Consider the following 16,916-nt stretch of genomic DNA (forward strand, 5'->3'; position numbering starts at 1 on the left):
TGATTAATCTAGCCTGTGTGTACTCTGCATATAAGTTAAATGTATGCAGCCTTATTGTACTCCTTTTCCAGTCTTAGAAGAAATAGAGTAGCCCTCATAGTCAATAAAAGGAAAAGTAATGCTAGGATATAATCTCAAAAATGACAGAATGATGATTAAATCCAAAGCAAGTCATTCAGTATCACAGTAATACATGTCTAAGTTCCAACTATTGGTGCTGAAATATATGTAATGATCATACAAATTAAATGTGAATTAAATTAAATGACCCATTCTCATCTATTTAGGTTCACTAACACCCAAGATATCAATATTTAAACTTTCCATCTCCTGTTTGGCTACATCCACCTTACCTTTGCTTATAGATCTTACATTCTAGGTTCCTGTGCCATACTGATCTGTACCATATGACTTACTTTTCATCACCAAACACAGCTACAGCTGAGCTTCCTTTTGATTTTGGCTCAGCTGCTGAATTCTTTGCTATTTGTAGATGACTTCTGCTCTTGCCCAATAAGGTATAACCATGGCAAAGATATTGGAATGGTTGATCATTTCCTTTTCCATTGGATCACCTTTTGTCAGAACTTTCCACCATGACCTGTCTGTCTTGGGTAATCTCACAGTTGCACTGAGCTACTGAAGCCCCTCTGCCATGGCCAGGCAGTGATCCAGGAGGTACAATAATGTTATGATAGTTATTATCACCCTTTCTTCATTTCCTCACTATACATTCATTCCTTAACTCCCTACAATCTTTTCAACATGTACAGTTTTATTGACAGGTACTAGTGGAAAAGATATACTGTACTTTGTTGAGATCTGGTTCTAAATTGTTATGTGACTGTGAGAAAGTCATTTTATTTCTTTAGACTATAATTTCTTTGTAAGATTGGGGAGAATTGAATTATATGATCTGGGTCCCTTCTAGGTATAAAGTTTATGGTTCTGTTTATCAAATTATTATGACTTTAATTATCTGAATTTCTCCCTGCTCCAGTCCATCCTGAATTATATACTATGACATGAATCTTCCCAAAATACTGCTTTAACCAAGTCACTCCCTTGCTCATCAGTCTTGTGTAATTTTCCATTGTCCAACCTCTGGAGCCTACCTAGCATTGAAAGCCCAACAAAATCTAGTCCTAGCCTTATCTCTCAGAATGCCTGTGGCTGGTCTTAAGTATCAGGTTCTATTTTCTTCCTTCCAAATATACCATGTGCATTCTTGCTTTTGAGCCTCTGCTTTGTTTTCTCTGCTTAAAGTGTCTCTTTCTCCTTTCTTCCTCATGTCTGCCTATTCTCCCAAGACCCAGGTGTCAAATTCCTTCAGAATCTGGCCCGGCCCCTCCAATTCTTTAGAGTCTTAGAGCAGCAGTTTGGTACTTGTTTTCATAATGCTTTATGCTGTTTATTAATAGAAATGTATATTTAGAGCTATAAAGAGACCTCAGTGGTTCTCTAGTTCAGTTCCTTCATTTTACAGAAACTCTCCTAGAGTTTTCTAAGTGGAGAGTAATGGAGCCAGGATTTAAACCCAGGGCCCCTGACTACAAATCTAGTATTCTTTTCACTATATCACCTTTCTCATTAAGGTTTTTATGAACAGATTTAACCTCAACTTGATAGTATGAGTAGAGATATCTTAAACTTATTTCCCCCCACAGTTCATAACACAATAGCTATATCCTTCTCGCATAGTATACTGTAAGTAAAGTTATCATTTTCCAAAGCAAAAATCATGGCAACATGGTTGGTTAGCTTTGCCTTATGACCACAATTGCGTTGGCTTTTCTATTCGCAAATATAACATAGCTTTCATGGATTTTACAGCTAGAATGTGAGTATTCACCACCACAGCTACACTGACTATACAGTGAACTCCCTCCCCTCAAGCTATATAGATTTTTTATAATATAGGATGGTATTATATTTGAATTTTCATGAGCATTTACTATTTCTTTCTTATTGCCTTTTTTAAAAAATACTTCCTTATTGTGCTCTCCTCTTTCTCCTCTGAAGGCTTCTTTTGAGTCTCTTTTTTTGTTCTTAATCCAAGTCAAATCCACTAACCATGGATGTTCACCCAGAGCTTCTCTCATAGACCCTAAACATTATTCTTCTTCTATATTAGCTCCCTTGATGATGTCTTCACTGATGAATTTAGTTATCATCTTTTTTGATTTTTAGGTATACAAATGTAGCTCAAACCTCTCTCCAGAGTTACAGTCTATTATCATAAACTCCCCAAAGGGCTTTTCTCATGCTCCCCCACCAAAAAACCTCCCCTTTCCTCTGGGATTTCCTCCCACTTGCCCTGTATATGTCTTGTCTCTTCATAATTGTTTGCATGTTGTCTCTTCATATTAAAATATGAACTCCTCAAGTGAAGGAACCATTTGTTTTCTTTATTTGAATCACCTGCACTTGGCCATATGTGCTTAGCTTATAGTAAACACTTAATAAGTGCTTGTTGGTGTACCATCTTTTACAACTTCTGTGTATCTTTATTTTAGTGTTGGTTGACTTCATTTACTTCCTAGAGTTCTTGTGAGAAATATTCCTTATATACCTTTAAAAAACTTACCACTTGCAAAAAATTTTGCATTTCTTCCTTTCTTTTTTTTTTTTTTTGAACCCTTACCTTTTGTCTTAGAATCAATACTAAGTATCTGTTCCAGAGCAGAAGAGCAGTAAGGGCTAGGCAATTGGGGATAAGTGACCTGCCCAGGGTCACATAGCTAGAAAGTATCTGAGGTCAAATTTGAACCCAGGATTTTCAGTCTCCAGGCCTGACTATCCACTGAGCTACCTTGCTGTCCCAATTTTGAAATTTCTTAATAGTTTCAATGTTAAATAGTTAAAAGTTCTCAAAAGAGAAATATTTTAGATAGATACTATCTTAGAAAACCTGTGACATCTATCCCATATGTATCACAATGCATACATACATGCATAAAGTATTTGCTTTTTAATTAAGGTACACCAAGAAATAATTTCAATAGGATAACACGTTAAATTAGTTGCAGAACTGGAACCTAGGCATTAAGGGTTTTTTTTTACTTTCCTGTACTAAAGTAAGTAGTATTCCTGAAATTGAAAGGTATTGTATATTAAAAGCATTTTGAGGAATGATACCAATAAGATCAGTTTTTTATATTAACATAAAGCTTTTTTTCCCTTATCTTTTAATGGCAGATACATTAGATGAATACTTTGAATATGATGCAGAAGAATTCTTGGTCTCCCTAGCCTTGTTAATTACAGAAGGCAGAACACCTGAATGTTCCGTCAAAGGTCGAACTGAAAGCTTTCATTGCCCTCCAGCACAGTCAAGTTATCCAGTAACAGCAAAACATGAATGCAGTGATAAGCTGGCCCAGGTATGACTATATAAATGTGTTATTACTATGATCTTATACTGGTCACCATTTTCCCTAGACCTTTTTTTTTTTTTAATCCTTACCTGTCATCCTGAATCAATACTGTGTATATTGGTTCCAAGGCAGAAGAGTGGTAAAGGATAGGCAATAGGGGTTAAGTGACTTGCCCAAGGTCACATAGCCAGGAAGCGTCTGAGGCTAGTTTTTTTTTTTTTTTTTTTTTTTTCTGAGGCTAGTTTTGAATCCAGGACCTCCTACCTCTAGGCCTGGCTCTCAATTTACTGAGTCACCCAGCTGCCCCTACTAGGTCTTTTAGTAGTATTACCACCTTTATTATACCATTGTCTTTAGTATTGCACTATTTTTTTAAACTTAAAAAAAAACCAAACTCTTAATTTTGGGCAACTGTCACTCATTTTGGCTTGTAGCTCTCAATCTTGACTTAATTCATATCTCATACCCTTAACTGAAGACTGAGTTCTGTATTTTTTTTTAACTATAGATCCAGTACAAATGGTCTCTGGATCCAGCTTGCTATTCCCTGTAGGGAGAAAGCTTTGGCAAAAGTTTCCTTTCTTTGGTGGCAAACCTGAGTCTGAATAACAGGAGGAAGACAAATTACCTTATGAAGCAAATGGAGGCCACAGTCTGAATATTGAAAATAAAAATATGTTGGTTTTTATGGCAGATTTTACTTTTATACTGTGATATATTATCTATTCTTCTTTTTTACATGATAAAGAACTGTCTGTTATAATGATCCATTACCTACCTATCACAGACTCAGTAAAGTTAAAGTTAAGAGATTATCCATTTCAACTCTTTCATTTTATAGATAATATTGAAGCTCAGGTTAATAGAATTTGCTAATTGTCTCATCTTATCATGCTTTTGTTGAAGTATATAAAATGTATAATTTATTACATAAAAGACAAGGATAAAATTAATATGAGCAGGGTCTATTTTCCCAGTGTTTAAATAGGAATAGGGAGCTCCCCAATAAGTTTCATTGCCAATGAAGGGCAGTATCTTCTCTGTAACTTAAACTCTTAGAGTTACTTAGAGTACCACTAGGTTAAGTGACTTGTCCTCAAAAGCAGGGCTTGAACCCGTGGCTTCCTGGCTCCTAGGCTAGATTTTTTTCCTATTCTTCTATGTTTCCTTTTCTGATATTAGGTTCATTTAGATGTAAGTATTTTGGTCTTAGGTGAGGTAAATAATAATATTATGGATGGCACTTTTTCATCTTTAGTAATTGTTTGAATAAGTTGTTCTAGCCAGAGTTGTTCTCAATGAAATTTTGTTTGATAGCCTGTGAGGAAAACCTGTATTTTTTCTGTGAGGAGGAAGTAACCTGCCATCCCTAGAAATCCTTCCTATTAGGCAGGTCTAGAGATAGGTCCTGGCCCCAGACACACCCTATCTGTGTGACTGTTGGCAAGTCACTTAACACCCATTGACCAACCCTTAGTGCTCTTCTGCCTTGGAATCCTAAGGTAAGGTGTTGTTTTTTTTAAAGGAATAAAAGAAAAGAAATTCTACCTAGTAACTTAATGTATTGATAGGAATTTACTTTGCTTTGTGGAGATACATTATTGCTACAGAATAGTTGTTTTTTGGGATTGGATTTCATTGTTAGATCAAGAAATATTAAGTATTTTAACTATTCAGTGCTATTTAAATAGTTATATATGGCTATTTAATATTTTGTTTTTAAAATATTTTGCATATATTTATTTTGTTACATTATATGTCATTTTATTAAGTGTCGCCAAGCCAGACGAACAAGATCTGAGGTCATGTTGCTTTGGAAAAATAATCTTCCAGTGATGGTAGAAGTGATGCTACTTCCAGATTGTTGCTATAGTGATGATGGGCCTAACACAGAGGGAAATGATTTAAATGATCCTGCAATTAAACAAGATGCTTTATTATTAGAAAGGTGGATCTTGGAACCAGTTCCTCGACAGTAAGTTGTTGAGTTTTGTTTTCTATGTTTTCCTTTCATTTATTTTTTTCCTACTTTAGAAATTAAAAAGTAAAATACCTATGTATATAAGGGCACACATTCATTTTTAATAAATGTACTTTATTGCCATTGTTTTAAGTGATACTTTTTTGCTAAAGCTACTTTCAGTGAGTCACAACATACCAATTTTAATTATAATTTTATTTCAGAGGTACTGATTTTAAGTTCAAACTCACAAAGAGAAATGATTGAGTTTCATTTCTAAAACTTATGGCCTTTTTTGAATTTACCAAAAATTCCCATATTTATACAACTACTATTATTGTTCAGTATGAAATAATCCTAGTAGTGGAATTCAATTTGATTTTAAAAAGCAGTTTTCCATTAGTTTTTGTGGGTGTGTTCCTGTGTGTATAATGTCAATAGTGTGTCAGGTCTTTATGTCTTCACAATGAATCATCCTTTCCAAAACATTTTGAGTATATTTGTGTAACTTGATAATTTGCTGGTAATTGTCTCCCCACTCATTTATAAAGCACCTACTATGTGCAAGGGATTATATTAGGTACCTACAATGTAAAGACAAATAGACTAAACACTTTCCACTCTCAAAGAACTTCCAGTCTACTGAGGGGTTAAAACATAAGTCTTAGAAGTAATGCAGTGTGTCTGCAAAGTTATATACATTGATCTTTCAAAGAAATTTAGGGATCAAGAAACCTTCTTTGGGGGGGGGGGGCAAGCATCTGGACTGTGCTTTGAAGGAGATCTAGGAGTAGCATTCCACACAAAGGACTAACTTAACCTATTTAAAGGTATAGAAACAAGAAACAAAAGATTGTATACAGAAACCAGCTAGCTGATTAGTTTAACTACAGTGGAGAGTACTGCAGTAAATGGAATAAGCTAAATGTAAATGGAATAGGCTATGGAATAAGTGATAGGACCTGAGCAAGGGTAGAAACTTGAGTAGAAAGGAGATGAATGTAAATGATAGTATAGACTAAAATTAATAAAATTATACCCTTTATTATTGTTTTAACACATTTATTTAGAGAAATTTTATTCATCTGATAGCCTACATTTCTCAATTTAAGCATTTTGTTCTATGATGCTTTCTAAGACTTGGTTTTTTTCTCTTATTGCATTTAGAAATGGAGATCGATTTATTGAAGAGAAGACTCTTCTATTGGCTGTGCGTTCTTTTGTCTTCTTTTCTCAGTTAAGTGCTTGGCTGAGTGTTTCCCATGGTGCTATTCCACGAAATATTCTTTACAGGTATGCCAGGGGTAGAAAAAGACAACATTCATTGTTTTACTGCTAAATAACATATTAACTTTTGAATTATAAGTTTCCTTTTTTTCTAAAGATTAAGAAATTTTCTTGGTGACCCTGAGCAAGTCATTTAACCTCCATTACCTAGCCTTTACCACTCTTCTGTGGTAAACAGAAGGGTTTATTAAAAATATTTTTAATTAAGAAATTTTACTTATTTATGTGGTCTTTGATACTCTTTAAAACAAGAGCTAGGGGGGCAGCTGGATAGCTCAGTGGATTAAGAGTCAGGCCTAGAGACAGGAGGTCCTAGGTTCAAATCTGGCCTCAGACACTTCCCAGCTGTGTGACCCTGGGCAAGTCACTTGACCCCCATTGCCCACGCTTACCACTCTTCCACCAAGGAGCCAATACACAGAAGTTAAGGGTTTAAAAACAAACAAACAAATAAATAAATGAAACAAGAGCTAGAACGTATATAAATGTAAATTTTTTTTTACAAACTTAATTTTTTCATATTAAAGTAGGCCACTTAATAAGCTTCTGGAGAAGTGTTTAATTGACACTTTAGATAACTGACCATTGGGAGGATCATTGAGGCGCGTGAGTTCTCAGTTGATACTTTGAAAACTTTTGTCTCCATAGATTTGAGTCCAAATATACAGAAAATAAAATTATTTTATATAGTCTTATAATTCTTCCCCCATCCCTGGCACTCTCTACCCATTCTGTTTTTTATATTGTTTTATCAGAATGGTATGCTTTGCATCTTTAAATGCAACAATATGTATTTACTAGCTTCATAACATTAGACTAGTCAATCATTGTTTCTTATTTTGATCTTTAGTTTCCATTTTTGCAAAATGAGTAAATTTAAAGCACTATATTCAATACTGAATTATAAAGATTAGTTAAGACACATTCCTTGCCATAATAGAGCTTATAGTCTTTTAGAGGTATACTGGAATATATATTAAGTTGATAAGCAGAAATGCAAGCAGCATTTTGTGATTTGAGTCACCTAGATTATATGCTGACTTCAGAGGAAGAATGTAGATTCAAATTCCGTGACTATGAGCAAGTTACTTTACAGTTCTATTATAATAGGCTAGATAATCTCAGCAGCTTCTTCTAAATTTATAATTCTATAAGCCTATAAAAGAGAAAGAGAAGACAATGAAAGAAATGAAAAGATCTAACAGAAGATGACAGGGAAAATATGGTAATGTAACAATATGGTAGCTGTATATATCTAAAAAGAGAGTAGTTGGTTAACTATGTCAGATGTTAAGTTGGTCAAAGAAAATGAAAATTAGAAAGGTGAATTGATTTTAAAAAAAACCTCTTGGGGCTGCTGGGTAGCTCAGTGGATTGAGAGCCAGGCCTAGAGACAGGAGGTCCTAGGTTCAAATCCGACCTCAGACACTTCCCAGCTGTGTGACCCTGGGTAAGTCAGTTGACCCCCATTGCCTACCCTTACCACTCTTCTGCCTTGGAGCCAATACACAGCATTGACTCCAAGACAGAAGGTAAGGGTTTAATTAAAACAACAACCAAAAAAAAAAAACCTCTTACCTTCTATCTCAGAATCAATAAGGCAGAAAAGTGGTAAAGGCTAGGCAAATGGGGTTGAGGGACTTGTCCAGGGTCACACAGCTAGGCAGTGTCTGAGGCCAAATTTGAACTCAAGTCCTCCTTACTTTAATCTTGGCACTCTATCCACTGTGCTGCCTAGCTGCCCCAGGTATTAGATTTGACAACTTTGACATTAGCTATGATTTTTTTTTCTGTGAGAAGCTAGGAAGTGAAAGAAATAGAAACTATATTTCAAGGTATTGAGACAGTAGGTCGTATGGCAATCTGTATATTGTATATAGACTTATTTTTCAAGTAATATGGTGATTCATAAGAGAAAAGATCAAATGAAGTAAAAAAAAAATTTAAAACATCTGATCCTCTTTATAATTCAGTAGGAAAGAAGTGATGGAAGGAAACAGATCAAAGGCATTGTATGAATGAAAGAGCACTTTGTTAGCCATTGAAGGAAGTAATAGGAGAAGATAGGAGTAATTTTAATTGTTGAGAGATTAGTTTTGGCAAAGAACAGAGATATTTCGTCCTTGGAAAATGGTTGGGAAGTAGGTGAGAACAGATGTCAATACTAGGAAGTTTTAAGAAATAGAGAAGAAAAATGAAGGGATCTCCATCACCAAGGTTTCACTGAGGAGAAGGCCAGCTTCTCTAGGTGGTCCAAGATGTCAGCAGTAGTCAGTAGACAGAAAACAGACAGTAGAGAAAGTCATGGGACTGAATGAATCCAAAGTATATGTCTCTGTGATAATTGATAAATAACTAGAGGTATGCAATGTTTATAGATATTGATTTAAAATTTATTTATCTGCCTTGTTTCAGAATCAGTGCTGCTGATGTTGACCTACAATGGAATTTTTCCCAGACTCCCACTGAGCATGTATTTCCTGTTCCCAATGTTTCTCACAATGTGGCCTTGAAAGTCAGTGTTCAGTCCTTGCCTAGACAATCTAATTATCCAGTCTTGACCTGTAGTATTCATACTAACATTAACTTTTATGAAAAAAGAATTCAAGAACATCAACTGAAAACTCATCAACATTATAATTCCAAGGAAGTTGAGCAGTGCAATATGCGCAGTTCACATCTGTGTAGCAAACAAACTTGGACTATAGTACCAGAAGGTTTGTTACATGCAAAAAAATCCATAAATCCAGAATGTAATACAGCTGTCAAAAATTTCAAACTGTATCCAGGTATTGGCCATGATTCTGACCTTGGGACACCTCAATCAAGTATACAGTGTTTTAATGCTACAGGAGATGCAAAATCACTTGGAACATCAGTGAGAACTTTAAAATCGTTGTCTTGGGGGGATCCCAATGTTTCTAGTAGCCATAGTTCTTGGCAGCCCACAGGAGAGACCAATCCTTTAATAGGCTCTTTAATTCAGGATCGTCAGGAAGTTATTGCAAGGATTGCTCAACATTTAATTGATTGTGATCCAACCACTTCACATGTTTCTGGGCACCCATTCAGAATGCAAGATTCCAATTCACTTAACTCAAAAATTTTCCGGAGTTCATATGAAAATGGAAATTTATTGAAGAAAAATAAGGAAAACAGCTCTGTTGGCTTTATTAGCCCAGAATATACATCCTCAGAAAACACTGGTGAGGGGAAAACAAAGTCAAAACCAGAAAACCCTCAGTATGATTCTTATGTTTCCAGTAATACTTATTCTCGCTCATCCATTGGTGAGACTAATCCTTTGATAGGCTCTCTACTTCAAGAACGACAAGAAGTTATTGCAAGGATTGCACAGCACTTGATTCATTGTGACCCATCTGCATCACATATCCCCAGGCATTCATTCAACATGAATGACTCCAATTCTGTTCATTCAAAAGTTTTTCGGAGTTCATATGAAGATAAAACTTTGTTGAAGAAAAGCAAGGAAAACTCCATTTCTTTCTCTAACAAAGATTTGTGCTTATCTGGAAATAGTGAAGGCAAAAATATAATAATTACTGATAAATCTTTTAATTCTTTTAAATGCAGTGAATTAAAGACACCTTTAAAAACTCAAATCAGAAGAAATGCACATCAAGAACATCCTAATGAAACTGTCCAAAGCACATTTCAACAAACACAAACTAAAGCTACAAATTTATTGACTTGCTTAAATACATCTCATAGCAAAGAAATTAAATTAGAATCACCAGGCAGATTGGAAAAAACAGTTTCCAGATGTCAATTTAAAGATCAAGAAATTAATAGAATTGATAAACAGTGTTCAGATTCTAGCAATATTGATGAACAGATATGCAGAAATACACATAAGGAAAGAACAGTAAAAAGTGAGAATGGCAATCCAGATTCTTTTCACAACCACCATTTAGATAATTCAAAAACACTTAATAGTTCACCAAAATCTCCTGTGTTGCCAGCATCTGATCATCTGCATAAACATGAGCTTATATGCCCAAAGACAGACCCCAAAACATCCAAGGCATGTGAGCAAAAAACTCAACTTGTTAGCATAGAAAACTATCGAAATAAGGACACTGAGAGTTTCAAATGTAAAAATAAGCCAGACCAATTCAAAGCTGAACAAGATGAGAATGAGGACCCAATTGATGAAGAATCTCAAAATTGTTCTCAGAGAAAAATTAGAGAAGATTGTGCCTCTAGGTGTGAACGACTAAAAAACACAGAAGTTCTGGTAGGTAAAATTTGAATTTTAAACCTAATTTTTAAATCTAATTACTTTTGATTTTAAAAAATTGTATTGTGGCATATAGTAGCTGGAGAGCTGGCCCTTAGGAGTTAGGAAAATCTGGATTAAAATCCTACTGCCTACATATATCTGGGTATGGAATGTTGTACCTGGACTCCCAATACTTGGACCACCAGAGCAGGTATGGTGATAGGTCCTCAACTAGAGCTTCTTATGATGAAATCACATATCCTATTAAAAAAATCAAAAAGGAACATGAAAAATTGTGGTGTTTAAAATGTTATTTTTATCTTATATAATTTTGGTAATAGTAATTAATAATAGTTTTGTAAGTAATATTTTCCCCAGGACAAATAGCTTATGTTAAGTGAGCAATAGAAACTGGTCAGATAGTAAAACTGGTTTAAAAATTATTTGAATTACTACATTTTAAAATGTTTTCTTTTAAAGATGATAGCATTCATTATTTTTCAAAATATAGATTATGTACTTCCCTTTCCTGTCAGAATCTCAAGGGTTTTTATGTGTGGTCCGTGGGTTCAAAACTTCACAAAAATAAATTATACTCATTAGATTATTAAGTGCTTTATTTCATGTAGCTCTGTGATGCCTTTTGTTGTTCATTTTACTAGACTTGGTCCAATACCATTGAATGAGCAAGAATAGAAAAAAACTCAAATAAATTAAATTAAAATTTAGGTTTCACAATTCTATGTTTTAATTTTCTATTCTTTCCTGATCTAATGTTATCATATATGTTTCAGAATTAGTTTGTATCTAAAAGATATATTCCTCTCAAATTTGCTTCCTTTCAGAGGTATTACAAATTAAACTTTCATCTAAAAAAAATAAAAACAAGCAAAAAAAACCCAACCACTTATATTTTTCTGTATTGTCCTGATCCTAAACTGAGTGACATTATTCTTTTAAATAAGTAACACTAGGATATCTTTATCCACAAAGATCATTCTTTATACCTGATAGTTAGGACTTCATTTGTGATAGGTAGTTTTAAGTTTCCCAGAGAAAGGCTATTTCTACTTTCTATAATCTAGTAATTCAAAATCTTTCTGGCTCTCCAACAGTTCATTCTTCTAATGAGTGAATGAATGATAGAACGTTTCATAAAACATAAAATGTCACATAAATGTCTACCAGTAATAGTAATAACAGTCATAGCAGAAGAAGTAGTGGTAGTGTTCTTTGATAGGGACTTTTTTACATTATACATCTATCTATCTAAGTAGATAGTAAAAATCTATCTTTTCAAGGTCAAATAATTAACTAGATGGACTTTCAAAAAATAAGTCATTTAAGTATCTAAAAATCTCATTTTGGGAGACAATTTTGTAATTAAATTACTTTTCTTCAAATTGTTTAGGCGTTTCTTCCTTATGTTTCTCAAAATAATGATTGGATTTTTCTCTGAGATTGTTTAAGATCCTCTCCTCTAAATGGTAAAAGGGCTTTAAGTCAGATGTTTGTGTGTATATAATAGATACACATATATACACATGTATATATTTTAAGTTATTCTTACAATATTGAGAAAGTATAGCTTTGTTGCCCAAGACCAGACCTCAATACAGCTAGAATGAGTCTTGAAACTCAAGTATTTGACAGTTGTGTTGAGCTTGAATTAAAATAGTATTCTTTCCCCGGCAGAGAACTATATCAGTGAAACATCCAAGTATGTGGCGAAAACACAATTTTCATTCATTAGATGGAACCTCAACCAAAGCCTTCCATCCTCGAACTGGATTACCTCTTCTTTCAAGTCCTGTAAGTCTTATAGCCTCTAGTAAGCAGATAAACCAAATAACTTTAAATTCATTAAGATGTTCCTCTGTACTTTGTCATTTTCAAAATACCACTTTCTTCCAGTATAGATTGGATTTAAACAAAGTAATTAAATTCTATATGAAAGTGAAACATTTTAGGAAATTACAGTAAAGTTAAATATTTTAGAGGTTACTTAAGCTTAGCCTTGTCAGCAACATAAAAGGTACATTCAAGCAAGGATTAAACAATTTAGTACTTAGAGAAAATGTTTCAGTGCCTAGAAAATGGGGAATGAGAATTAGTCTTTAAGCTTAAGTCTTAATACACATAAACATTTGCATACTTAAATCCTGTCTCCCTGGTCTTTTTTGCAGAGAAGATAAAGATCTGTGTTATATATAAATGACAGGGTCATTATGGTATAATGTTTTTTATTTTGCTTAAGTTCATGCTAGTATTTTATCCTTTTGAATTCCCATATAGTTGTATACTTAGGTGACTTCTGGGATGAAGCTTTTGTCTATAGTAGTTTCTATAGCAATCATGTTCTGACATGTTGAAGGGCTATTTATCCCTTGTCTGTTTTTTACTTTTATTATGCCTTACTTGGCAGTAAGAATAGGCTGTTGTTTAAATTGGATAGCCATAAAGCCATCATTCCATTCTCAAATGTTCCACTTCACTGGCATGTGACTTTTCTCACTACTAACACCATACTTGAACCCTCTCCAAATCTGTTGGATAAATGAAGAATGACAGGTGTCTCTTTCCCTAGTCCCCTCCCTGCGTTTTTCTGGGGACCTAGGTTATAAGGACTGTGTGATTTCTCAGTGATTTTCTCTCTAGCTGGTTTCCTTCCAAAGTAGGGAAAAGGCTGCAGCTATTCCAGAAATTCTGAATAAATATTTGTTACTCAAGAAAGAGGGAGTTATTCAAGAGGAGGTACAGTTTCTTCCTAGGACATAAAATTTCTTTAATTACAGAAATTAGTTTTATAGATTCACATTGAAAAGTTGGTCAAACAGCCTGGGATCCTTATATATAGAGAGTCTATGCCTCTTATTAAAAAGAAGTGATTTCTTAGGTTACATATTGTAGAATCGCCTTATGTGAAAGGCAGCCTAAAATTGTGGAAAGAGTAACTGACCTTGGAATCAGGAGATTTATCCAAGTCCCAACTCCCACACTTAATAGCTATTGTACCATGGGCAAGTCACTTAGTTTCTCTGAGCCTCAGTTTCCTCCTGTAAAATGGAGATGATAATAAATTTGTACTTATTACTTCACAGTAGATGAAGGAGAGCTTTATAAAGTTTAAAGTGAGTTATTTATAAATATGAGGCATTTATTGTTTTTAACATTATTATTATGTAGTGTTCATATCCACAATAGCAACTCTTGAGTAAACTAAATTTAACATTTATAAGAGTCCAAGAGAAGGCTCAAGACAATGAAATTGCATTGCCATATGTCAAAGAGCCCTGAAATTGAAGTTAGAGGACCTATGTTTAAGTCTTCATTCGGTTATTTACTACCTGTGTAACCATGGGCAAGACAATTATCCTTTCTCATCTTCGGTTCCCTCATCTATAAACTGAAGGTTTATACTAAATGATCTCTGATGTCCTTCCTGACTAAATCTGATTCTATAGCTTTCGATATCTGTACTGTCCATAACAGAGGAAGAGAGCTTTTGCTGTCCAGTTAAATGAAACAGAGAAAAATGCAGACTCCACTGTCTTCACATAGTTCAGATGTACTAGCACCTGCTCAGATTATGGAGTATAATGTTAATGAATGCTAACCATTGTTTCTTACATTCTTTAGGCATCATTTTATAATAGTGGGGTTGTATGTAGCAATGACACTGAACTACCAACTGCTTATTATCCTGTAACATTATCCACATGACAGTATTATAAACAGATTATAAAACAGATTTTGTTGAAGTCAGTTACAGCCACAGTTGCGACGCTAATATTTACACAGGCTTTTAGAAGATATTTTTCAAAGAATAAATCCATATTCTTAGTTTTGTCACTCCATATAAAGCACACATTTTCTCCTTAGTGTTTATGACTTCCTGCTCATCTACAACATGGGAAGGATGATACTAAATAATAATTCTTGAACCATTTGACACTATTAGATGATCACTTCCACTTTAAGTACAAAACCTTTCCTGATCCATGTTAATCAAATCATATATTGACCTGTGAATTGAGTAGGGTCTGGATGAAACTTCTTGAGGCATTCAAGTCATTTTCAGGCTATCAGTATGAGTTAGCTACCTATAAACAAGTCCAATTTATTGAACTTTATTGAGTAAGTACTCTATATACACTTTTTTAGGGACATCAAGTGGTAATAGGGTTTCCTACTTCTGATTCTTTACCCTTTCAACATATTCTTAATGTTCATCTCCTTTATGCATGTACTCATCTTCCTAATTTTTAAATCTAGCACTCATCTCAAAAATCTTCAGTGATTCCCTAATGTCTACTCAAAATCTATTATTTTGCATTCAAGGACTCCACTCTCTGATGCTTCCTTTCTGGTCTGATTTCATTTTATTCCACTCTCTACTCCTCTCCCGTGCATTCTATGCTTCAACTAAACTGAGCCACTATATGTTTCTTGAACACACTTTGCAATCTCTCCTACCTTTATATATTTTTTCATACTGTTCACTATACCTGATATGTTCTTCTTCCCTGCTTTGTCTATTCAGATTCTCTTGGTCCTTTACAGCCCACTCCACACCTTTGCTGATTTGTTTCTCCTCCCCAAAATAAGTAATAACCCTTCAGCTTTAGATCTCACATATCATTGTTTTATACCTCTTTGATGTAATTAATATGTATTATTGCATTATAGTTATCTTTTTGTATGTATGTGTGTGCTATATAACATTATTAGCTTTTTAAGCTTGCTGAGAGGAAGGCACCTTATCTAAGCCTTCTATCTTCTCTAGTGGCTAAGAAACTTTGAACATAGATACCAGGCAGTCATCAAGTATTTATTAAGCACTTTATTCCATGTAAACGTTTCCTGCCCTCAATTAGCTGACATTCTGATGAAGGAAACAACATTCAAATAGCCATATACATACAAGATATATGCAGAATAGATGGATGATAAACTCAGTGGGAAGTCTGTACCAATAGGTTTGGGCAGAAAGGGCTATAAATAGGAAGGCCTCTTACAGAAGGTAAAATTTGAGTTCAAATTTGAAGGAAACCAAGGAAAATAAGTGTTATGTATAATTAATATTTGATTTGAATTATTATAAAAGGAAATCAGCACATTATTTTGGCTAGATTCTATACAGTGCATCTGGGAATTCTTTGCATAAAATCACTGGCTGGAAACTATGGTTCATGACATACTTATTTACAAAAAATATTGAACTTAAGGACATTTGAAATATGCCTTTCTACTTGGAATAACTCACAGAAAATACCTATTACCATGGAAAATGACCAGAAAGCCTCACTCAGGCTTCTATGTTGATCAGACATATTGATTTTGCAGAATCATTTCAAGAAAAGAATATCTTGATTATAGCTGATTTCTAAAAAAAATAATTGTTCACCCTTGTGCTCTATAAACAATTACAACTTTACACCTATTAATTTAAATACTTAGATTATCAAAATTTGTCATCTCTGACAATGCGGGCACCATTTATCTCTTGAGTTTAAGGAATCTATGGGTAAACATCAATGAAGTAAGGCTGAAATGATGATATAGACCTCTAAAGATGTCTTGAAGTACTCTGTTGAAGATTATTAGGCAACTAGACTCACCAGGTTTTTTACTGATTATGGCAAGTTATGTAGTTGGAAGAATACTACAATTGGTACTAAAGAACCCAGATTTGAATCCTAACTCTGTATTATGATGTTGGGCAAATTACTTAATCTCTCTGGGCCCAAGTTTCCTCATCTGTAAAATGAGGTTTGGCTAAATAATCTCTAAGGTCCCTTCTGTTTCTAAATTTGGTGATTACATTATTCTAAATCTATGATTATATATTATTCTATATTCAAAGACCAATATTCAGAATATTCAGTCCCACTGAATTACTAAGGGATTATCCTTTGATATTCTTATTTTTAACTTCCAGAGTTAGTCTTTGCTTTTCTCTTATCTTAAAATTGTTTTCTTTGGTAATTTGTCAGTTTTATTCATACTAGCACTTCATTTTTCAAAGATAAAGAAAATTAGGGCATCT

General features: G+C 34.1%; 1 protein-coding gene across 1 annotated transcript in view; it reads left to right on the forward strand.

Annotated features, from left to right (window-relative positions):
* Window positions 1-16,916, forward strand: part of FAM214A (family with sequence similarity 214 member A) — a 104,785-nt gene that overhangs the window by 63,800 nt on the left and 24,069 nt on the right. The window contains exons 2-6 of the mRNA XM_044665158.1: window positions 3,199-3,383; window positions 5,150-5,352; window positions 6,505-6,630; window positions 9,040-10,882; window positions 12,563-12,679. Coding sequence (XP_044521093.1) covers window positions 3,199-3,383; window positions 5,150-5,352; window positions 6,505-6,630; window positions 9,040-10,882; window positions 12,563-12,679 — 2,474 coding nt within the window. The remainder of the gene's footprint in view (window positions 1-3,198; window positions 3,384-5,149; window positions 5,353-6,504; window positions 6,631-9,039; window positions 10,883-12,562; window positions 12,680-16,916) is intronic.

This window comes from Gracilinanus agilis, chromosome 2 (genome assembly GCF_016433145.1).
Source record: "Gracilinanus agilis isolate LMUSP501 chromosome 2, AgileGrace, whole genome shotgun sequence".
Taxonomy (NCBI): domain Eukaryota; kingdom Metazoa; phylum Chordata; class Mammalia; order Didelphimorphia; family Didelphidae; genus Gracilinanus; species Gracilinanus agilis.